The sequence below is a fragment of the Nannobrachium achirus genome (genome assembly GCF_963921795.1).
Source record: "Nannobrachium achirus genome assembly, chromosome: 12".
In the NCBI taxonomy this organism is placed as follows: domain Eukaryota; kingdom Metazoa; phylum Chordata; class Actinopteri; order Myctophiformes; family Myctophidae; genus Nannobrachium; species Nannobrachium achirus.
The window spans coordinates 655,115-679,000 of record NC_137832.1 but is presented as its reverse complement, the minus strand read 5'-3'; the positions used below and the strand labels follow the sequence as shown (position 1 = coordinate 679,000).

Sequence of the window (23,886 nt, the reverse complement as noted above, 5' to 3'; positions counted from 1 at the left end):
TAGCTTCATGTATGGTCATTGAGGGAAGGGGAGTGTTACAGTAGTGCTATGGGTTTGCCTATCAGAGAGTGAGATCATAATATCAAGGCCTATCCGCCTGTTTCCGCGCGAAATGCTTTACTGTAGCATTATCTGCGGGACACTTACGGTTAACAGCAGACATACTGTACAAGCTCACGTCGCGTCGCAGATGCAGCCGTTGTGAGCCTGTAGATCACACTCGGCTGCGGCGCCGGAAGCTACCGCACACCTTCTGCGCAATGCATGATGGAACGTTGGAAAGTTGTGGATATACGGTCAGACTGTACTTCTTGTCTGCTAGAGTCTGCTTTCTCATCGTCTGATGTTCCCATTGAAGTATTGGGAGAAAATGTCACTTCAAATCCTGGGCATATAATAATTAAACATTACATTTTGATGCTGTGTGTGTGTGTGTGTGTGTGTGTGTGTGTGTGTGTGTGTGTGTGTGTGTGTGTGTGTGTGTGTGTGTGTGTCAGTTGGTCAGGTGTGTAGTTTCCTGGTGCGTCCGTCAGACAACACTCCAGGAGATTACTCCCTCTTCTTCAGAACCAATGAAAACATCCAAAGGTTTAAGATCTGTCCGACGCCCAACAACCAGTACATGATGGGAGGACGTTATTACAACAGGTCGGTCACTATTATTACTACTACTACTATAACTATATCTATAAGCAACAACCAGTACATGATATTACAACAGGTTGGTTATTAGGTTAGGTTGGACGCTACTATAACATAACCACCATTACCATCATGAAAATGAGTTGTACCCGTCTGTCTGTCTGTCTGTCTGTCTGTCCAGTGTTGATGACATCGTCGAGCACTATAAGAAAGAGCAGATTGTGGAGGGATACAACCTGAAAGACGCTGTTTCAGTTCAGGTAATTAGATTACTCATTACTCATTACCAGTACTAATTATGATATAACCATACAACCTGAAAGACGCTTTTTCAGTTCAGGTAATTAGATTACTTATTACTCATTACTCCTTACTACTAATTATTATTAGGGCTGTTAAATGATTACAAATTTTAATCAGATTAATCACAGCTCAAAAATGAATTAATCATGATTAATCACGAATCGAACTATGTCCAAAATATGCAATTTTTTATGTATATTGTTGCGGTAATGGCAAACTAAAGGCAAAGATACATTTATTATACAATATGTAGGCCTATATATATGTTTATTATCATTATTGTTATTATTATTACTATTTATGCATTTTTTTACCTTACCATTTATTGTGTAGCAATAGCAAATATGTATACATTAGGCCTATGGCTATGTCTAAAACACTGGCTTACACATGACTTTTCAGGCTGTGACCCCCCAAAATAATCATATTTGAACTGGGGACCCCCCCCCCCCCCAACCCTGACGAGCACTTGGAATTGTAGGAGTTGGCATTACATTAGTTGTGACTGTTTGCTTGTGAAAATAGCAGATCTACATGCTTGTGAGCATGTAGATCCACAAGCATGTAGATCTGCTATTTTCAGAATTTCTGCCTCTATTATTTGATAATTTGACTAATGTTTGACCAGAGGTATGGTATAGGCCTAGCAAAAAGCCCTTAATTTGTCAGTTTAGAAATGTGCAGATGCCACACTTGTACTGTATGTTGGTCTGTTTATTGTTGAGTGAGAAAACAATGTTAACATTAAGCTTAACATCTGGGGACCCCCCAAAATAAAATTGGGGATCCCCCTAGGGTTCCCAACCCACAGGTTGAGAACCACTGCAATAGAGCATCGCAGCGGAAGTTGATTCCTGGGGTCACTACGTCATTCCCCATTCATTTTCGCCATAGACTTTTACAAAAATATTTATAACAATTATGTTAACAGTACACCTTGACGTCCGAAATAGAATGGTGGTTGGTAGATTAGCCGTGACATTTCTATTATTGTATTGTGATCTGAGACATAATATTATGTTTATAAACATGACCCCGCAGCCCCTCCATCTTGAACAGCGCCGCTGTTTTTTATTTTTTATTTTCCCCCAGGCCAGTAACTCACCATGATTTTCTCGATTTCCGTTGGGATAGAATGGGGGTTTTGGCCGATCGTCGATGTCCCCGTGCGTTTCGCGTGCGCGATCCTTTCACGTAAATGTCCCCGCAAATAGTCCATGTGTGACTGAAGAACAGAACTGAAAAGTTTCGCTAGCATAGCCCCAAGCATGGCTGCTGTAGGAGCTCGAGTGTGCAGACAGCAAACGGATGGCTGGGAGTAGCCTTGGAGAAGGAGAGGCGCTGACGTCACCTCTGCTTCATGCACGGTCTGCATGAGCTATCAGTGCACGAGTGGTGACTAGGGAAGGTTAGACGATCGCCGATTTTCGGATCAAAAGCTTTTATTCCGGTTTTAAAGACAAAGTCCGGGAATGTACGACGTGGCTGAGAGTCCCTGGGGGGATGTGCGATATAGTACGGTTTTAACATTAAGGGGCTCCCCTTGGCTTAGAAGGTGTTAAGCCTCGAACCAAGCCATCCAGGATGGAGGTGAATCATGACAATATAACCTTTTTTTCTATGAAAAGAACATTTTGAAAATCGCTAAACAAAGGGTAGTTATTAAATGTAGTATATCAAATAATGTAATATTAAAATATGTTTTCACATAGGATCAAAGGTTATATGGTCATGATTCACCTCCATCCTGGATGGCTTGGTTCGAGGCTTAACATAATTGTTATAAATATTTTTGTAAAAGTCTATGGCGAAAATGAATGGGGAATGACGTAGTGACCCCAGGAATCAACTTCCGCTGCGATGCTCTATACAACACAGAATTGTTTGACATCTAGGTTACAGATAAAACAGCTGACACACATGCACAAGACAGAGAAAACAAGCCTTTGTAACAGCTGCCATTAATGTTGTGCTGTTGATTGCCTGTATAATCTATCTGGGTCAAATGCGAATTTTCAACGAGGCAATCGATCGTTAAGCTAATGTCAGGCCAGCACCCTATTAACATCGCGGATTTTAGGAACAGAGGTAGAAGTAGGCTAGACTATATATTTTTTAGATGTATTGTATGATGATCAGGTATTATTCCAGTGAATGATCTAAATCCTGTTTCACTTTGAAACCGCAGCTCTGAGCTCTCCTCCGTCTTGCTGCTGCAGAGTCAGAGTGACATGCTTGTGTGTAGAAAGGGGAGGGGGGGGTGGAGGAGGAGCAGTGGCAGCACTATAGGCTACAGTAAGACAGTGTTCCACCGCCAGTCATTCTGCTTTTGGATTAATTGCGTTAAATATTTTAACGCAATTAATAAAAATAATTAATTACCGCCGTTAACGCGATAATTTTGACACCTTTAATAATAACAACAATGCAAGCTTCAGTTAAGGTAATAATAATTAACAACTAGAAAGAGTGTGGTTGCTGACGGTTGCTGACTATATTCTACAGTAAGCTAACTGTCATGTGAAGCTCAAAAGATTCCTTATTGATTCCCACTCCCATTGATTCCTTACTGATTCCCACTCCCATTGATTCCCTATTGATTCCCACTCCCATTGATTCCCTACTGATTTGCACTACCATTGATTCCCTATTGATTCACTATCCCTGCCATGTCCAATGGCAGTGGAAAAGTTACCCTAGTAATAGATAAAGTTTCCCCAGGACTATAATGTGTAGCCCTGTTGGGCAACCACACTAACTAGTAGCGGCCAGAGACATTCTAAGCAGCATAACTGGTGTTCCTACTTCAACTTAAGGTTATGATCAGGGATTCCAGAGGGTGTCAGTGATCCCTGATGACATCAGTAGGACTAAGTCTGTGTGTGTCAGTGTGATGTAAATAATAATAATAACTTTATTTATACACAGGGTTCCCACGGTCATGAAATTCCTGGAAATATTTTGAAATTAGAAAAATATTTTTCCAGTACTGGAAAAGTTTGGGAATTGATCAAGGGTCCTGGAAGGTCAATTTTGGCCAAATTGACAAATATTAGAGGCAGAAATTGTGAAAATAGCCGATCTACATGCTTACAACGCCTCAACGCGAGGCGTTGTGAGCATGTAGATCTGCTATTTTCACAATAGAAACGTGTTACAAAATTCCTCAACTCTTAGTGCTCGTCAGGGTGCCGGGTCCAGGGCTCCAGACTAACTTTTTCACAGGTAGCACCGGTTAGGGTTAGGGTTAGGGTTAACCCTAACCCTAACCCTAACCCTGCCACCTACCTTTTCATTAGGTAGCACCACCTGAAATTAGGTAGCACCATCTTTTTCTTTGTATAGCGTGGTATTAATACATAGCCTTATCATGCTCAGTGTTGTACCCGAACGCGTTCAAAGAACGATCGTTCATGAACACGTTCATATTTTGGGCGAATGTGAACTGAACGTAATTGTTTTCGCTTGATGAACGATATTGTCGAACGCGGTCATTCTGACACCCGTGAACGACGTTCGTCGGCCGTTCATGCGGCGGTCCGCGCCTCCGCGGTCGTCTGTCTCGTCTCTCTTTTCATTCACATGCTCCAATAGCACGCACTGTGCACGCAGCTCCTCGTGAACGTTGATATGCGGTGCTGTCTGCACTCTGCAGCTGCACTGTGAATCTCCTCCTCGTTACGTCTCGCAAGCCTGACTATACTTTGTCGTATGTGTGTTGCACGGCGAAAATAGCTGATCTGCAAGCTCACAACGCGTCGCATCCACGAGACAACGTGAGCTTGTAGATCAGCTATTTTAACCAACGCGGAAACATGGGCACTGGGCAGTGGGCACATAAATATTGTGGGCACCTCAATGTTAACTCATACAGTGCCAGGCGACTTTTAGAGCAACTTTCTCACTATGGAGTTCCCTGCCAAGCGACTTTGGGCGACTTTTACTTAGAAAAAAAATCGCGATTTTGCATGTTCCACCCCCCATACAACCCCATCTTTCAAACATGGCAGCCATTTTTGTTTACATCTGAAGAAAACATTATGGCTGATAAATCATGAATGCCTGAACGGATTTCCAATCTTTTTTTTTGTTTGAAAGCTGTGAACAGCCTGCACAAACATGGTGCATGATCTGTGCATGGGCGTGCATGATCTGTGCACTATAAATTACATGGGAGTCTATGGAGGCTTCTGGCACTAGTGCCACTCGAGGGGCATTTTAAATTGGCAGTAAGTGAGTTAAGTTGGATGAAATTATTGCTGTGTGTGGTTCTATATGGGCTGTGTCAATAATTTTGACAAATAATAGCATGCAGCAACGTCTAAACATTTATATTATATATATATATAGACCTATATATATATATATATATATATATATCAACAAAATTATGGTTAAAAAAAGAACGAAAAAGAACTAAGTTAGTTCATTTTGGGGAACTATGAACTTTAGTTCAAAATATAGAATCATGAACTATGAAATGAACTAGTTCATTTTAGAAGTTCTGAACTTGAACTTGAACTAGTTGGGAAAATGAACTTTCCCAACACTGATCATGCTGATGATAGTTGTTCATTTCCCATACGACCATACCATAGGTTTGTCTTGATGTAATGATTGACAATGACCCAAACATGATATTTTACTAAATATTTTTGTCTGAACTTTAGGTTTCTCTGTATGAGCAGCAGTAGTTGACAAAATAGGTCAGCACTAAGGCTGTGTGATATTAGGAAAGCCTTCGATATTTGATAACATTGTTGAATGCCTCGATAACGATATGTCTCATCTCATGATAAGTTAAAAAATATGTAGTTTTAATGTATTTTTGCTTCAAGTTAATATTTGCAAACCAAAGACATTAATTCAAGAAAAATTGACAAATAGCTAGTCTAACAAAGGAAATATACCGTAATACCTAGAACTTTGACTTTCAACTTGCACAACGTAGACTAAATGCAATAATAATATTAGGCTTGCTGCCATTCAGGATGAAAACAATGTCCTTATGGTTTTGGAGTGATATTGGGAAGGCTCCTTGACATTAACAGAAAACGTTCACTTGGGCGCACACACACACACACACACACACACAGCACCCACTAGCTATGGACCTGAACACACTATTTGGCTACACCAAAGACGGAAGAGTTTACAGCTGCTGTTCATTTCAGCTAATTGTCTATGAAGTGAAAATGCGCATTTTGGGCACAGAGGAACTTAACGAGCCACAGCTGTTTTCAACCCCAATGCGAAAGTAGGTTAACGTAAACATCCACTAGCGATTGCTAATCAATAGCTATCTAATGGCAAACAAACAACCCTCAGCCCCGTGGATTAGATTATCCAGTTCGAGATGACAACAGAAAAAGCATGGTTATACAAAGAAAGGATGTATCCAAGGTGAGCGAGAGAGAGAGAAATCTGTCTGTCTGTGTTACTACGTGTCCAGTGTCCACCCCGCACCGTTGAGTGTGTGTGACTGTGAGTGAGAGAGAGAGAAGGAAGGGGAGGGGGCCAGGGGAAGGAGCAAAGGCTCTTTGCAGGCAGTTAAAGAGAGAGGGAGCGAGAGAGAAGAGATGCGGTCCTCGATCAAGGATTTTTTTTTCTTTTTCACCGATCCTCCAAGTCGCACCAAGTGCGACCTAGTAATATTTTAACTCGCACTTAATGAAATTAGGTCGCATATGCGACCTAATAGGTCGCACCCTGGAGCCCTGGCCGGGTCCCCAGTTAAAATATGATTATTTCGGGGGTCACGGCCTGAAAAGGTTGAGAACCACTGGCATACACTACCTGTCTTTGGGCATTGCGCATAGGAATAAGCGACTTGTTATTGAGCTGAATTATTGTTATATAGTCCTGGAAATTGGGTTAAATATTCTGGAAAGGTTTTGGAAATTAATTGGTAAAAATGTGTGGGAACCCTGTATTTAGCACTTTTCAAAACATAGGTTACAAAGTGCTGAACAACAATAAGAATATAGCATGCAGGAGAGAAACAATGAGAACCAAAGAAACTAAAACAATTAAAAGCAAGCAATAAAAGCACACAACCATAGAACTAAAGCAATTAAAAGCAAGCAATAAAGACAACACAATTAAGGCAGATGAGGTGATCTAGGTGAATGCTTTCCTGAACAGGTGTGTTTTTAGTGATTTAAAAGATGCTAAGGAGTCAGCTTTCCTGATTGCCACGGGTAGGGCGTACCAAGGCTTGGGTGCACGTGCGGCAAACGCCCAATCACCTTTTGTCACCATTTGAGTTTTTGTGACCTCCAGGAGGGCCTCCTCAGAGGATCTGAGGCTGCGTGAGGGATTATACGGAAGCACCAAGTCAGTAATGTATTGTGGGGCAAGACCCTTTTGGGCCTTAAAAGCTAATAAAAGAATCTTAAAATCAATATGTGCAAAACACATATGTGCCCATATATGGAGATCTCTGTATGTCTCAGTCCTTGTCCCCTTTTATAGGCATATTGGTTGGACCGGCGGTTCTACTGAAACATTTTGTTTTGTACAACTGTACATCGTGCAAGTACAGTAACGGCAGGGGAAGCAGCTAAGAACGTAGGCAACAATCTGAGCTATCTGTGTGGAGAATGTAGTCTGTAGAATGTAGTGACAGTGACTCCATTCTACAGTCTGCAGAATGTAGTGTGTAGAATGTACATTCTACAGCCTTCTACTGACTCAGGAGCCCATGGGTTAGGGCTAGGGGTTAGGGTTAGAGTTAACCCATGGGTCTCCACAATGAATATAAATGTATTTTATGAATGTCTCCAGCACCAGGAACAGGTGATCTCTGACATCGTGGATGGGAAGGAGATCTACAACACTATCAGACGGAAGACCAAAGACGCTTTCTACAAAAACATTGTCAAGAAAGGATACATCCTGTTTAATAAAGGTAGGATTATTGTTATTATGTTAAGGTGTGTAAGGGTTAGGGTCTCCAAGACTCTCCATGGCTTGTAGAATGCAGTCGTTCTCACAGTGGGTCCTTGAGGGCATGGTAGGGGTCCCCAACATTCCATGGTAGGGGTCCCCAACATTCCATGGTAGGGGTCCCCAGCAAACTGACCCCAGCACCTTGGATAAATGTACTTTCTATACCTATAACGTGTCCTGTATTCACTTTATATGATAAATGTACTATTTATATCATATAAAGTGTCTTTTATTAAACCCAGAATATAATCTTCATATTTGTGTGAATCCATAATCATGTAGTGAGTTGTGGGTTCCAATTAAGGCTGGGCAATATTAGGAAAACCTTCGATATTCAAAACTTCTATCGATATTATTCACAATATTAGTAAAAAAAAAACAATTGCATTATGTCGTTTTTAATGTTTTTCTGCTTTAGTTCCACTGCCTGCCTAACCCAGATAATGAATAGCATATCCATGCATGCACACTGCACAGTCCACATAGAATTAAGACATTGAATGCCTTATATCCATTTTCCAACAAGGGTTTTATTGAAATAACCACACCTGGTTACAGGTGGACTGCTTTTTTGCATGTGCTGTGCTACGTGCAATTGTGCATGCATGTCTGTTAACTCTCAAATACCTGGAACGCGCCCGAGTCGCGTTAGATTTGAACCACTTTAACCATTATTTTATGCTTTAACTATTGAAAAATAGCAGATATACAAGCTCACAGCGCGGCACCGAGTGCCGCGCTGCGAGCTTGTAGATCTGCTATTTTTGAAAAATCGTGAAAATGTGTGCAAGTCTTTGAATATTTCAATAATTGTAGGCCTAAATGGGTTAATTTATTTGACACATAAACCAATACCTCGTTTCAAGCCATCTCCGTCAATATGTATACCTTGCCTGTACCCTCCATGAAGGTACGTCAATATGTATACCTTGCCTGTACCCTCCATGAAGGTACGTCAATATGTATACCTTGCCTGTACCCTCCATGAAGGTACAATATGTATACCTTGCCTGTACCCTCCATGAAGGTACAATATGTATACCTTGCCTGTACCCTCCATGAAGGTACAATATGTATACCTTGCCTGTACCCTCCATGAAGGTACAATATGTATACCTTGCCTGTACCCTCCATGAAGGTACATTTATGTATACCTTGCCTGTACCCTCCATGAAGGTACATTTATGTATACCTTGCCTGTACCCTCCATGAAGGTACAATATGTATACCTTGCCTGTACCCTCCATGAAGGTACAATATGTATACCTTGCCTGTACCCTCCATGAAGGTACATTTATGTATACCTTGCCTGTACCCTCCATGAAGGTACAATATGTATACCTTGCCTGTACCCTCCATGAAGGTACAATATGTATACCTTGCCTGTACCCTCCATGAAGGTACATTTATGTATACCTTGCCTGTACCCTCCATGAAGGTACATTTTCTATATATTGCCCATCCTTAGTTCCAATCCTCTCTGATAATACATCATAATGTAAAGTGTTGTGGGTTCCAATCCTCTCTCCTCAGGCAAAGGCAAACGATGGAAGAACCTGTACTTCATCCTGGAGGGGAACGATGCCCAGCTCATCTACTTTGAGAGCGAGAAGAGAGCGACCAAACCTAAAGGCCTGATCGACCTGAGTGTGTGCTCTGTGTACGGAGTCCATGACAGTCTGTTTGGAAGGTAATTAATGTTATATACCCTATGTTTATTCTGTATATAGACACTATAAAGACCCCATGCAAGCATGGATTAACATGGTACTTGCATGTACCATTGATTAACATGGCACATGCACTGCATTGCTGCGCTAGCAGCAATGCAGTAGTAAACCGCAGAAAGTGTCCACAGAGAAACGTGTTTCCCGCCCCCAAAACATGCATATCAGGTTCCACCTCTGGACCCAGACCAGAAGCACTGGGAAGCACTGGCCTGACACACAAAGACATCTGTACTCATCCAATATAACGTCACTGTCGGACAGAAACCACGTATCTCCAAGTTTCAAATTTGTATGTTTTTCAAGAAGTAAAGCATCATACAAGGCCGTCGCACAAAAGTAGTGAAAACAGCAGATCTACAAGCACACAACGCCTTGCGGTGCGAGGCGTGTGCTTGTAGATCGGCTGTTTTCACTAGTTTGACTCATTTTTAAAATGATAAATGCAAAACAAACAGTTTTGGAGCCGACAACAACGATAAAGACAGCTCTACTCTGATGATAAATCACATCCAATATGAAGACATATGTACTAATAACTAGGCCTGGGGCGGTATCGACATTTTGTTACCGCGATTACCGTCTTCCCATTTACCGCCGGTACTGCGGTAATTACCGCACCCCCGTATCTATTAATTGAGGTTCGGCGATAAGCCAAAATATTGCAATCATCTTCCCTAAAGTCGCCTCACAGCCTGACTGCCCGAGTTATACTTCTCCGTACAGCACAGCGGGTATGGCTTTGAAAGGAGCAGATCTGCAAGCTCACAACACATCGCATCCGGGACGCATTCTGAGCTTTTAGATCTGCACGGGTTACCATAGTAACGTAGGCTAGCTACTTAGCTTTTCAGACACAAACAGCTGTGTGAACAAACCAGAAGAGGACGGGTAGTCAGATCGTGTACAGTGATTCTGTAAACTCACGTCACGTCTCAACTCTCAAATCGCAGTGATTGAGTGCTGCTATATACAGGTTTTAGTTACAAGAAAAGGTTATAAAATCGCCGACGCGCCGCCGGACGGGGCAAAACGTGCGACGCGGTGGAAAAAGTAAAATAGTTTAATTTTCGGTTTTAGTCCACGCGTCCCGCGCTCCGCCAGTAATCCGTATGAATAAAAAAAGATATGCCACATACACAAGGTATGTATTAACATCCTTGTGTCATGTGGATTACAGAGAAAGTTTACGCTGCTCTGTACTCCTCTCGCGGCTGCTGTGGTGCCCTGGCCTGACTCTGTGTCTCTGAGAGTGAGAGTGACGTATGTGGCTTCCAACATGTGGTACACGGCCCAGAGCAGAGCGGCATGGAGTGCATGCGGTCCTCGCTTCTCCCCTGTTTTAAAACTCGCTTGTTTTCCAATATAAAATAGACTTTTTTTTTGTCTTTTTTTACCGCGGTAAGCACACTGACACCGCGGTAGACCTCGGTTTACCGTGGTACGGCGGTACGGCGGTTACCGTGTCCAACCCTACTAATAACTAGAGTTGCACTCTGTCGAGGTGCCAACTTGCACCTCACGCTCAAGCAGGCCACACATGGCCTACTTGTGCGCAACTAGAGCGCGCCACGAGGTGTGCACTGCTGGCCTGAAGTCCCTAATGTCTTCACCCGTTAATGAAGACATTACCAAGAGCGCTCTTACAGTGATGAACAAAAGTATTGTCTACCTTGCATTTGTAAAACAGAAAGCTTGGCAAATGATACATATTTTGCATCAACAATCAACATGCAGTATTTGTTTTGCAGAGGAACACAACATAAAACTGGAATACATCCAGAATAGCTAGCTCATTCTGCACAGAAACTTGCATAAATACTTAAATACACTTTAATTTCAAGCAGGCTATTCACCGGAACTCACCTGTGGTGAGTCCAAGTTGACTTTAATCTTTAGTAAGCACTAATCCACACAGTTTAAATGGAGTAAAGCCCTCATTCTGCTGTTTTGTGTCACACACTGAGCATGGACCAAACACAAAAGGAGAGAATTGTCAGGAGGTCCCCCCCTACCCCAGGGGACCCCTGGGGAAGGGGTAGCCAAACATGGACAATCTGAAGGTTCCAAGTCTCCAGGGACCTTGATGTTCCTTCACTGTGTGTTGTGTATTTTTTTTAAACAAATGCAAGGGTGCCAATACTTTTGTCCACAAAATCATCACTAGGAATGCTTGTCCCTCATTGGCTGTAGGAGGACACCTACATACATACATAGAATCCCTGATGTTTCGGGCTATGGTCCTCAAAAATCCCAGTAACTGTATTGCGCAAGTAACTAGAGATACAGTAACTTAGTTACAAGTAACTAGAGATACAGTAACTAGAGATACAGTAACTTAATTACAAGTAACTAGAGATACAAGTAACTAGAGATACAGTAACTTAGTTACAAGTAACTAGAGATACAGTAACTTAGTTACAAGTAACTAGAGATACAGGCCCCCATTGGGGCCACTGATGAATACATAATGGGTTTCATTAGGAAGGGGAAGCCTCACGCGGTCCTCACGTACCAGTAAGACTCCCTAATCGGGAGATAAGCGACCGTTGGTCGCTTATCTCCACAAATATCACAACCTCCACCTCTCACGTCATACGGGTAGCCATAGTTACACCTGGAATGTTGAATCTCCATATATGGAGATAACCTACGCATCACACAAAGTCTGACCTCACCAGCCCATACTTGGGCATGGACGACTTATATCTCCATATACGGAGATGGCCATATATGGAGATACGATGACATCACAGAGTCCACAGCTGATGATGTGGCGTGATGTCATACAATACACAAACAAGCCCTATATAAAGGGGCAATTCTCACCAGGGAAGAGAGCATTGCCTGGAATGTTGAATCTCCATATATGGAGATAACCTACGCATCACACAAAGTCTGACCTCACCAGCCCATACTTGGGCATGGACGACTTATATCTCCATATACGGAGATGGCCATATATGGAGATACGATGACATCACAGAGTCCACAGCTGATGATGTGGCGTGATGTCATACAATAAACAAACAAGCCCTATATACTGATGCGATACGATGACATCACAGAGTCCACAGCTGATGATGTGGCGTGATGTCATACAATAAACAAACAAGCCCTATATACTGATGCGGAGATATGAGCAGGGCAAAGGTGTGACGTGTGACCGACCGACCGACGGACGGCCGGTGGAGGTTTTCATAGTAAACTGCTCCCTGACGGTCGCAATAAATCAAACCCAGTTTGAAGTGAGCGGTGGATTGTGATGTCACGGTCCATGCCTCTGGTGATATTGTGATGTCACGTGAAGCATGTCCTCCAAAACTTCTGTAAAAAGTTAAAGGTGATACACCATGCATTTAAAAAGTATTTATGTCATATTGTTTATGTTCCAAAAACGTTTTTCAAAAGGTTTGAGGCTAAATTACCACTCCTGAATAGAGAGCCTCTCTCTTTTTTGAATGGCTCTCAGAGCATTTTCAGAGCATTTTCAGCTGCAGTACCACCTTTGGCCTGAACTGCGCAACCCCCCCCCCCCCCCCCCCCCCCACACACACACACACATCTTTTTTTTTCTTCAAAAACGTCCGTCGCTGGACAGCCTGTTTTGAGAACCCGTGGGATGCTTTTAACCCTCGCCTTCCCAAAATGAAAGAAAGACAGAAATGGGACTTTGTGAGGATAGAAGGTGCTAGTGGGACCCCAAAAAAAGTTTTTAAAATAGGAAAAGTTAAATTTCATGGTGTATCACCTTTAAATGACTCATCATGTAAGTTTATTGAAGGTATAAACATACCCTATAACAAGTATAACATGGCCATGGTAAAAGTTAAATGTCTATTGAAGGTATCAAAGGGGAACCCCTCTAATGGGAGACCCCTCTAATGGGGGACCCCTGGGGAACCCCATTAATGGGAGACCCCTCTAATGGGGGACCCCTCTAATGGGAAACCCCTCAAATGGGGGACCCCTCTCGGATTTTAGTAGTAAGTATAATAATAACAACGTTATTTGTTGTGCTTTTATTTCAGGCCAAACTGTTTCCAGATCGTGGTCCAACACTTCAGTGAGGAACAGTACATTTTCTACTTCGCAGGCGAGACTCCTGAACAAGCACAGGTATGATTGGCTCCCTCCTGAGCAAGCACAGGTATGATTGGCTCTCAGGACTGTCTGTCTGTTTCTGTAACCCTGGTTGGCTGCGTCTGTGTGTGAAAAGGTCCTGAAAGAAAGATAGTGTTTATTCACAAGTCTGTCCAGCTTGAATGTATCATCATTCTATCATCCTATTGGCTACACTGTTTCAGTCCTTCTATCATTCTATTGGCTACAATGAATCCTTCGCATTCTATGTATGATGATACATTGTAGCCTATAGGCTACAATGTATCATCATTCTATCATCCTATTGGCCACAATGTATCTTCATTCTATCATCCTATTGGCTACAATGTATCCTCATTCTATCCTCCTATTGGCTACAATGTATCATCATCCTATTGGCTACAATGTATCCTCAATCTATCATCCTATTGGCTACAATGGATCCTTATTCTATCATCCTATTGGCTACAATGTATCATCATTCTATCATTCTATTGGCTACAATGTATCATCATTCCATTGGACCTCCAGGGTCTTTATCAACATGTACAGTGATCTTCTGTGTTTTGATTGGATGCAATGTTTAAACCTTGTGTTGTGATTGGATGAAATGTTTAAACCTTTTGTTATGATTGGATGAACTGTTTAAACACAGACCTTGTGTTGTGCAGGATTGGATGAAATGCCTTCAGACGTTCTGCATTAATTTAAGAAAACCCATCCAGCCCACGTCCAACAAGAGACTCAGACAGGTCAGTATGTGTCACCTAATACAAGAGTATTTATAAATGTATTTTTATAACTACGTATTTTTTTATTTTTTTTATTGCAGGTCGTCTGTCTGGTGCTGTATGTGGAAGAAGCTCATATACATTTATATATATTTGTATATATTTATATGTGTATATATATTATATATATATATATTGCAGGTCAGCAGTCTGATGCTCTACGTGGAAGAAGCTCACAAGCTGCCGGTCAAACACTTCACCAACCCTTACTGTAACATCTACCTGAACAGTGTGCAGGTGGCCCGGACCCATCCCCGAGAGGGACACAACCCTGTGTTCACAGAGGAGTTCATCTTTGAGTTAGTCTACCTTTATTACTATTAACCTACCCTATCCATATCCCTAACCATAACCCTAACCTTTATTACTATTAACCTACCCTATCCCTATCCCTAACCATAACCCTAACCTTTATTACTATTAACCTACCCTATCCCTATCCCTAACCATAACCCTAACCTTTATTACTATTAACCTACCCTATCCCTATCCCTAACCATAACCCTAACCTTTATTACTATTAACCTACCCTATCCCTAACCATAACCCTAACCTTTATTACTATTAACCTAACCCTAACCAGAACCCATCCCTGAGAGGGACACAACCCTGTGTTCACTGAGGAGTTCATCTTTCAGTTAGTCTGTTTATATTACTATGAACCTAACCCTATCACTGTCCCTAAACCGGTAAGACTATCCCTAACCCTAACCAATAACCCATCCCAGAGAGGGTTCACTGAAGAGTTGATATTTGAGTCAGTGTGATGTTTATTACTGTCTAGATTAGACATTATTTAAACTAGAATATAATAAACTAACATGCACACTAAACCAGGAACGGAATTCATATTTGAGTCAGTTTAAAATGCATCTTCATTACAGTATATTATCATTATTATCATTACAGTATATTATCATTACAGTATGTATATTATCATTACAGTATATTATGAAGTCATATTTACAGTAAACAATCATTACAGTATGAGGTCATTACATTCAAATATCCTGTATTTTGTGTGTGTTCTGCAGTGATCTGTCCAGTGAAATCAACAGGTTTGAGATCAGTTTAAGCAACAAGACGAAAAAAAGCAAAGAGAGCGACATCTGTGAGTTCAACTTTTTAATAATAATACATCTATCCATCTGTGTTCACCTTTTAATAAGGGTAATAATAATAATAAATCTATCCATCTTTGTTCACCTTTTAAAAAAAATAATAAATCTATCCATTTGTGAGTTCACCTTTTAAAAATGTCTGTTCATGTTTAGTGTGGTTCCCCTAACAGGCCAACCAGACTATAGTCACTATATTGGAGGTCCAAACATGGTGTTAACATGGTGTTAACATGTGTTAACATGGTGTTAATAACATGGTGTAAACAGACCTGCCAACCCGTACGCATTTTGCGTACTAAGCACGCATTTTAAGTGTCAATACGCAGGTACGCTATTTCCCCTCATTGCTACGCAACTTTGGGGGATCTGCAGCACACTATTGAAGTGAAACATTTTTGGTCCCTGCCGTGTAGTTCCTCCCAGGCACCACTTGAATGGTGTGTGAATGGGGCACATGGCGCTGGGGAGCACTAGAACAGAAGGTATGCTCTTTTTTTGTCGTCAGAAGAAGAATTTAACCGGATGGAAACAGGAGTTTGTGGTTTCATGTCAGCATGTAGTCAGCTGTCGCCGCTCGGTTTGTACATATATCGGCGATATTAATCAGATTAATTTAGATAAACGGAGAATGGCCGTGTTGTGCGAGTCGTCGGAGTCGATGCAGTTGCACAGGGACAATTCGCCCCCCACAATGCTGCCTGTAGTATAACAGGTAATATATAAACGTACGGTACAATAATATTACACTATTAAACTGCGGTCGCCCCCGCTACAGCTTGTTGTGTATGAAGCCCGTGTTATACTGTACTTCGTCATACAACGGTGTTGCACGCGAGCAAAGTCGGAAAACTTGTGACGCAGGTCGTAGTACAGTAAACTGAAACATACATTGACCATGATTGGGCTTTAGAGTAAATATCCATCTCTAAAGCTATCTCTAAATGAGTATGAATGAATGAATTAGGAGGACTATATGTATTGTCAAAAACATTAAAGGTGAACAAGTTATTTATCACCTGTGAATATATGAAGACATTAATGGTTTGTTAACAATGAGTAGCCTGTATCCTCTATGAATGAATATACAGACTAGACGGTATGTGATCTATACACAATGTAGGCCTATTTTAATGAATGCAATAGAAACCTACATGAGTTGAATACTTTAAACTTCATGCAAATCATGCACAGAAAGGTGGTTTTATTTAGGCTGCTCAATTAACAATGTTTAACAAAGACACAGGTAAATATTTAAAGGTAAATAGCCTACCTGACAATGTAAAGCTATTTTGCTATTTGAATAACATGATTATGTTGATGTATGTTCATTCATTAAGTCACTGGTGAGACTGTTTTGCTAGTCTATTGTTAACTAACTCTGAGCAAGTGCAGTTAGTATATTTTATTAAAGATTTGTCAACAATATTGCCAAAGCAACATTACTGTATTGCCTGGTAATACTAGCCTACTTTTTCTCCAGACCAAATGGCATTTTTATTTAAAAGGTTGTTCTAACATCTTGCCTCCTCCTATTAGTGTAAGTCAAGACATGCAATGTGCTACATTTCTGGTGTGAAATTTTGTTAACATAACTGTAAAGGTCCCACCCAAAAAGGTGCATGGAACCCCCCAAAATATACGCTGTTTTGTGCGGGAAAACAACAAAAATTGCACCGCGGGCGCCGCGCGGGCGCTGCGGGCGCCGCGCGGGCGCTTCGTGCCCGCGCATGAGTACTCAAAAAAATTTGCCACGGTTGGCAGGTCTGTGTAAACAGTATATTATCCTCTCTCCCCAGTGTTCATGCGCTGCCAGCTGAACCGCCTCCAGAAAGGACAGATGATTGACGAGTGGTTTCCTCTCAGCTCTCATGTTCCTCTGAAGGGAATCGAACCGGGCTCTCTCCGGGTCCGTGCACGCTACTCCATGGAGAAGATCATGCCAGAGGAGGAGTACAGCGAGTTCAAAGAGGTACGCGCACGCACGCACGCACACACACACACGCACAACATGGATATACAGTATATATACCATAGACTGTAAAAAAATATGGACGGTGGGAACCCATTGGTTTCTATGCTGCGATTTTTTTTTGCCCTTGTTGGGTGTCGCCAACGGTCACGTGCAACCACAGGGATACATGGGACATTGTCTTGAGCTTGCCAAAAATAAAGCACACAAAGAAGATTCATCACAAGCCCCTCCTAGAGCATACCCTGCTTTAACATCAATTATAACATGAATTGGACAGTTTGTCCTGGCTTTGCTCCCATAGAGTCAGTTTGTCCTGGGTTGGCTCCCATAGAGTCAGTTTGTCCTGGGTTGGCTCCCATAGAGTCAAGGCCTATCCATACTTCGACCGAAACCGCCGTTTTCGGTCAAAAGGTCCTTTTCTACCATAAAATTATATCCCTCTGGACTTCTGAAAAGCATTGGACCGAACGAGAGTTCGGAAATGTGCACGTCGGAAAACACAACTCACCGAACATTTCGGTCGAAGTATGGAGAGGCCTTCAGTTTGTCCTGGGTTGGCTCCCATAGAGTCAGTTTGTCCTGGGTTGGCTCCCATAGAGTCAGTTTGTCCTGGGTTGGCTCCCATAGAGTCAGTTTTGTCCATAGAGTCAGTTTGTCATGGGTTGGCCCCATAGAGTTATAATAAGAATAGAGAGGACACCAGATATCCCCGCCCGTCCACTTGCATTGAGTTGCTCACCCAGCGCATGAGGCGTTTTCACCCCTCCTTCCGGCTAGTAAAACCGTGACGTAGTGGGGCCACTGTGACGCGTTTTGCGTCATAATTTGTGTTCATGGACGCGCTTCATGAACGAGCTCTTCCGGTTTGAACGCGCGTCAATACAAAGAAGCCTAGACGCGCGTTCATGTGAGTAGACCCAACTGCAGTACCTCAAAACGGCCACCATGTCCATTTGGTTTCAGGGCGCCCACAGCGTTCTGGGGGCTTGGTTGGCCCCCATAGAGTCAATTTGTCCTGGGTTGGCCCCCATAGTGTCAGTTTGTCCTGGGTTGGCCCCCATAGTGTCAGTTTGACCTGGGTTGGCTCCGCCTACTGCGAAGATATTAGTCTGAATTTGAAATCTATGTATGGAACCTGCATTTCCAAGGGCGGATTAAAAAATACATAAAGAATGCTTCTGGTAATAAATGAGTCCCCTCATATGCTATGTGTGCGTTGTGTAAATGTGTCCCCTCATACTGTATGTGTGCGTTGTGTAAATGTGTCCCCTCATACTGTATGTGTGCGTTGTGTAAATGTGTCCCCTCATACTGTATGTGTGCGTTGTGTAAATGTGTCCCCTCATACTGTATGTGTGCGTTGTGTAAATGTGTCCCCCCTGCAGCTGATCCTGCAGAAGGAGTTCCATGTGATCTACGCTCTGGCTCATGTGTGCGGTCAGGATCGAACGCTGCTGGCCAGCCTCTTACTGAGGGTGTTCAGACACGAGAAGACTGAAGCCCCGCTGCTGATGACGCTCAATGACCGGGAGATTAACATGGAGGGTAAGTTAGTTTAAACCTCTTTAAACTAGTTTAAACCACTTTAAACTAGTTTAGACCACCCTGCTGAGGTCCCTGAATGACCGGGAGATCAATATGGAGGGTAGGTTTAACCTTTTAATCCACTTTAAACTAGTTTAAACCCAGTTTAACTTTTTTAGCGCCGATCGACTTCTAGATCGACATTGTTATTATGGACGTCCCTGCCGATCGACTCTCAGATCGACTTTTATATAAAAGCAGTTTTTTAGCAATTCTTTCGATGTATTAGCGGCACAAACGGTTTCCCCTACCTTGTACTGGCTGTGACGATAGACCATGGAAAAAAAAGGATAAGCTGATGACGTCACTGGTATTCAGTCCTTGTCTGTGTAAGATGGCAGCTCCCAGCCGATAGCCTGCTAACATACTGTCCATATCCATAACGCTGCTTCAGTAGGTCGGATTTTCATTCCGATTTTTTTGTGTGGCGTCTGCATCCGACCATTTGCCCGGATGATAGGTCAATGTGAACGATCTGCCACGAATCGTTTAGATCCACGCGTTGTTGTACTCCGGTGCGCCGCCATTTTAAAACCCATAGAGGAGGGGCTGTTATGTTTACAGTGTTACAATGGCGCACTCTAGTGGTGTTTTTGGGGATAGTTTATCATCTCTCTGTTCAAACACATACAATTGATCACGTTAAAATATTAATATTTCCTGGCGTTATTAGCGCTCATCCATATTTTAAGTTGGCTGGGAATGGGTTAAACTAGTTTAAACCTCTTACTGAGGGTGTTCAGACATGAACAGACTGAAGCCCCGTTGCTGATGATGCTCAATGACCGGGAGATTAACATGGAGGGTAAGTTAGTTTAAACCTCTTTAAACTAGTTTAAACCACTTTAAACTCCATATTCCCACCCCCAGCCTATAGGAGTACATGTCATGATATTTGTCACCCACCCCCAAACACCAGCCAGTTGTGTTTGTGTAGATATCTGACAGCTGGTTGTACCATGGTGGATTCAAACCCACAAATTCTGTGGTGGTTTAAACTAGTTTAAACTAGTTTAAACCACACTCACGCTAGACAACAGTCTGATGAAACAGTCTTTTCTGGCTTGGATCAGCAGGGATCGCACCGTGGTGGAGACACGATCGCTATGTGAGTAAACGCTAAACGCCGGGCGGTATTTACAAAGATGACCTCAATGCAGCTTTTGATGCCTGTGAGAACTTCACGGGAACGCGCCCGCTCTCCTCAACCTCTCTGCACGTCCCAAATGATCCCTGCCTCTCATTGAAAATGAATTACTAGGACGTGTCAACCGCCTCCCCTCTGAAATGCGCTTTATTTTCCTTTCTAGACCAGGACATCGCTCTGTGCAGGGCAACAGCTCATGAAATACATTAATGAATGATGGAATGAATGAAACACAGTATGTACAGTATAGATGACGCGACATGGGTGTAATTCTCCTCCTGTCCAGACGAGGCCACCACTCTGTTCAGGGCGACCACACTGGCCAGCACTCTGATGGAGCAGTACATGAAAGCTACGGCCACGCCCTTCGTTCACCACGCCCTTAAGGACACCATCCTGAAGATCATGGAGAGCAAGCAGTCCTGCGAGGTAAACACCTAAACCCTAAACACTGACCTCTAATCTAAACCCTAACCCTAAACTAACCCTAACCATCCTGAAGATCAGAACAAATAGTCCTGTGAGGTCATCTAAATCCTAACCTAAACATCTAAACCATTTTTTCCATGGGTCCACAATATGAACAACAGAACATATTGTGGAGGGCCGGGCCAAAAGGCAGTGCTCCCCGCAAAATGTGCTCCCTGCAAACTAAACACACAGCTTTACCTCCGCTCCGACTTCACTAAATAAATACTTAGCAGTCCAATTGACCCTTTGTCAGCCTTCTGATTGGTCCTTGACTGGCCAACCAGATAAATCATTCTCTTATGCTACCGGGGGCGGAGTTATGCAGTGGGACAAAGTCCACATTCTACCATTAATATTAATGGCGAGAGTGCAGTTTTAAATTGATATTTATTTAAATTTGTATTTTTTTTTTTTGCTTTGTCATGATAAATAGTGAATATTTGTTGAAATAAAAAAATAAAATCGCTATATGGATTACTAGTCTTGCATAGAAGTCTACTGCTAGACACTGCATTGTGCGGTGATGCGCGGTACGGCCCCGATGCGGTACGGCGCGGCGCGTTCATAGTGATTTCGATAATTATAATGAATAAGCTTCAACAAACTAGTTCACATGAACGATATCGATGTAACTAAGATATTCGATTGGGTATATATGTTTTTAATGGGCAGAATTACAATTGAAATACATTTTATGTTGAGGTCGAGCCTATAATTCCACAACTTTGTGGTCAGTGCGAGGTACCCAAGAGCACTGCTCTCTCTCTCTCTATGCCCTCTGCCTCTTTCAGAGGATTAAACTAATTAAAACATGTATTTGTGGGGAAAAACCCCTATTTTGCAATGTAACTACGTGCTGTACTTTTTTGTTCCCTTTTTATTAATATCACATCGATGTTTTTCTTTTGGTACTTTAAATAGCAATAATGAGGCTTTGAAAAATCTTTTTTTTTCTCCATTCACTTCCATTATAAAAATATTCTTCCCTGGCCTTACTGTCCCACCTAGTAGAGCGACATGGGGTGGGACGTGACAAAGAGTGATTTTTTGTTGAAAACCCGGCATTCGGCATCGACTTTTCTTTTTTTTATAGTCACTTTAGCCATTTTTGATGGGTAAGGTAAGGCAGGTCGTCTTGATTTGTGACCAGTTTGACCACCTGCTTGTTATTGAGACAACGATCCATGATCACGCACGCGTCGTGAATAAAAAACTTCAAAACAAAAGAAATGCAGCCTTGGTCCATGCATGAGGTAAAATTATAAAATGTGTTTATTTAGTAATGTACCATTAACCCTACAAGGGCCGGTCAGAGTGAACCAAAGGGCCGCATACGGCCCGCGGGCCGCACATTGCCCAGGTCTGGGTGAAGGTCTTCATCACTTCTTGCCCTGATGAAGACCTGTTGGTTGGTTTATAGAATAACCTTTGAACTCTCCTCCACATCTCTTTAAAGGCCCATTCCCACTGGGCCTGATAAACGGATACAAAAATGTATTTCTCCATTCAAGTGGATGGTAAGATACAGATACAAAATATCGGTCACACATATATTTATTTTATCAGTATCTTTCCATCCACTTGAATGGAAAAATATCTGTCACAGATATATATATATATATATATATATATATATATATATATATATATATATATATATATACAGGTATGTATATATAAAATATTTCTTTTTATCAGTAATTACGATCCACTTGATCGGAGAAAGATATTTTTGAGCATTGAGTTAATGCAGGTTATTGGCCTCAGGTTAAGGTTATCAAAATACGATGTCATTTGATCTGCGTTTGCTTCGACCACACAAAACCACACTGTTGCAGATTGCTGTAATATAAAGTTCTCTATAACCAGTGTAATGTAACGGGAACAGGAAGCACAGGCATTTTATGGAGAAGGCAGGTTTCCTAAACCTTAACTCCAACAGAACAAACAGTCCTGTAAGGTGAATGTTCTTTGTTGTCTGTTTCAATATTGAAACTAAATGTCTTTGAATACTTATCTCTCCTCTCCTCTCCTCTCCTCTCCAGTTGAATCCGTCTAAGCTAGAGAAGAACGAGGATGTGAACGCGAACCTGGCTAATCTTCTCACCATCCTGTCAGAGCTGGTGGAGAAGATCTTCATGGCTGCTGAGATACTGCCGCCGTAAGCACACACACACACACACACACACACACACACACACACACACACACACACACACACACACACACACACACACCTCGTATAAAGGTCATACGACCGTATGTCAGACATTATGAAAGACCAGCCAGTTACAAAGAGCCTAAACGGCAGAACATTGTTTCTGAACATTGTTTCTGTGACACAGCAGACAACAATCATGGGTAAAGGAAACAACAATGACGTCAGGGGTGTTAGCTGAATGTCTGAGAACACAGAATCATCGTTACGCCGGTTAAACATGCTCGGCTTCACAGTAGAATGCTTATACAGCATGATGGAGGACCTGAAGATGGAAGATATATCTTTTGGTATCAAATCTACAATTCTGTCTTGCCTACTTATGTAGAGTCCCCTGTATGCATGGCACCCATTTAAGATTTTAGGACATGGTTTCAGCTATTTGTTCGTGGCCATGATGAATACAGTAAGGAGCATGATTGCCTGTAAACCAGATGGATAGATTACGTTTAGATGGTAAAACCTGCAACCTTGCTTTCAGAGTAGAGACAACAATGCACTAAACTATGGCAACATGTTTGAACACAGAGAGACAGAATGGCCCATAGCAGGGAGACATGCAATCTTCACAGAGAGACAGAATGGTCCACAGCAGGGAGACATGCAGTCTCAGCTCAGTCCAGTGCTGCAGCTGTCTTTGCTGTTGTGCCCATAGGAGGCGACCTCGGGCATTAGTCAGTGGGAGTTGGTGTTCTGTTCCACACACACGTCATAGTTCCTCTGACAGAGATACTGGGGTCAGATATAACATTCTCTGAGACAGCCATCACCTCAGAGTTAGACCCTACCCACTCCAAGGTAACATCGCCTCAGAGTTAGACCCTACCCACTCCAAGGTAACATCGCCTCAGAGTT

At 42.3% G+C, this 23,886-nt stretch overlaps 1 protein-coding gene across 1 annotated transcript in view; it reads left to right on the top strand.

Annotated features, from left to right (window-relative positions):
• The window catches only part of rasa1a (RAS p21 protein activator (GTPase activating protein) 1a), a 60,022-nt gene that overhangs the window by 20,250 nt on the left and 15,886 nt on the right, over positions 1 to 23,886 (top strand). The window contains exons 9-20 of the mRNA XM_080738887.1: positions 498 to 648; positions 824 to 902; positions 7,732 to 7,855; positions 9,430 to 9,586; positions 13,655 to 13,742; positions 14,399 to 14,479; positions 14,660 to 14,817; positions 15,553 to 15,629; positions 17,436 to 17,608; positions 18,997 to 19,156; positions 20,629 to 20,771; positions 22,859 to 22,974. Coding sequence (XP_080595013.1) covers positions 498 to 648; positions 824 to 902; positions 7,732 to 7,855; positions 9,430 to 9,586; positions 13,655 to 13,742; positions 14,399 to 14,479; positions 14,660 to 14,817; positions 15,553 to 15,629; positions 17,436 to 17,608; positions 18,997 to 19,156; positions 20,629 to 20,771; positions 22,859 to 22,974 — 1,507 coding nt within the window. The remainder of the gene's footprint in view (positions 1 to 497; positions 649 to 823; positions 903 to 7,731; positions 7,856 to 9,429; positions 9,587 to 13,654; positions 13,743 to 14,398; positions 14,480 to 14,659; positions 14,818 to 15,552; positions 15,630 to 17,435; positions 17,609 to 18,996; positions 19,157 to 20,628; positions 20,772 to 22,858; positions 22,975 to 23,886) is intronic.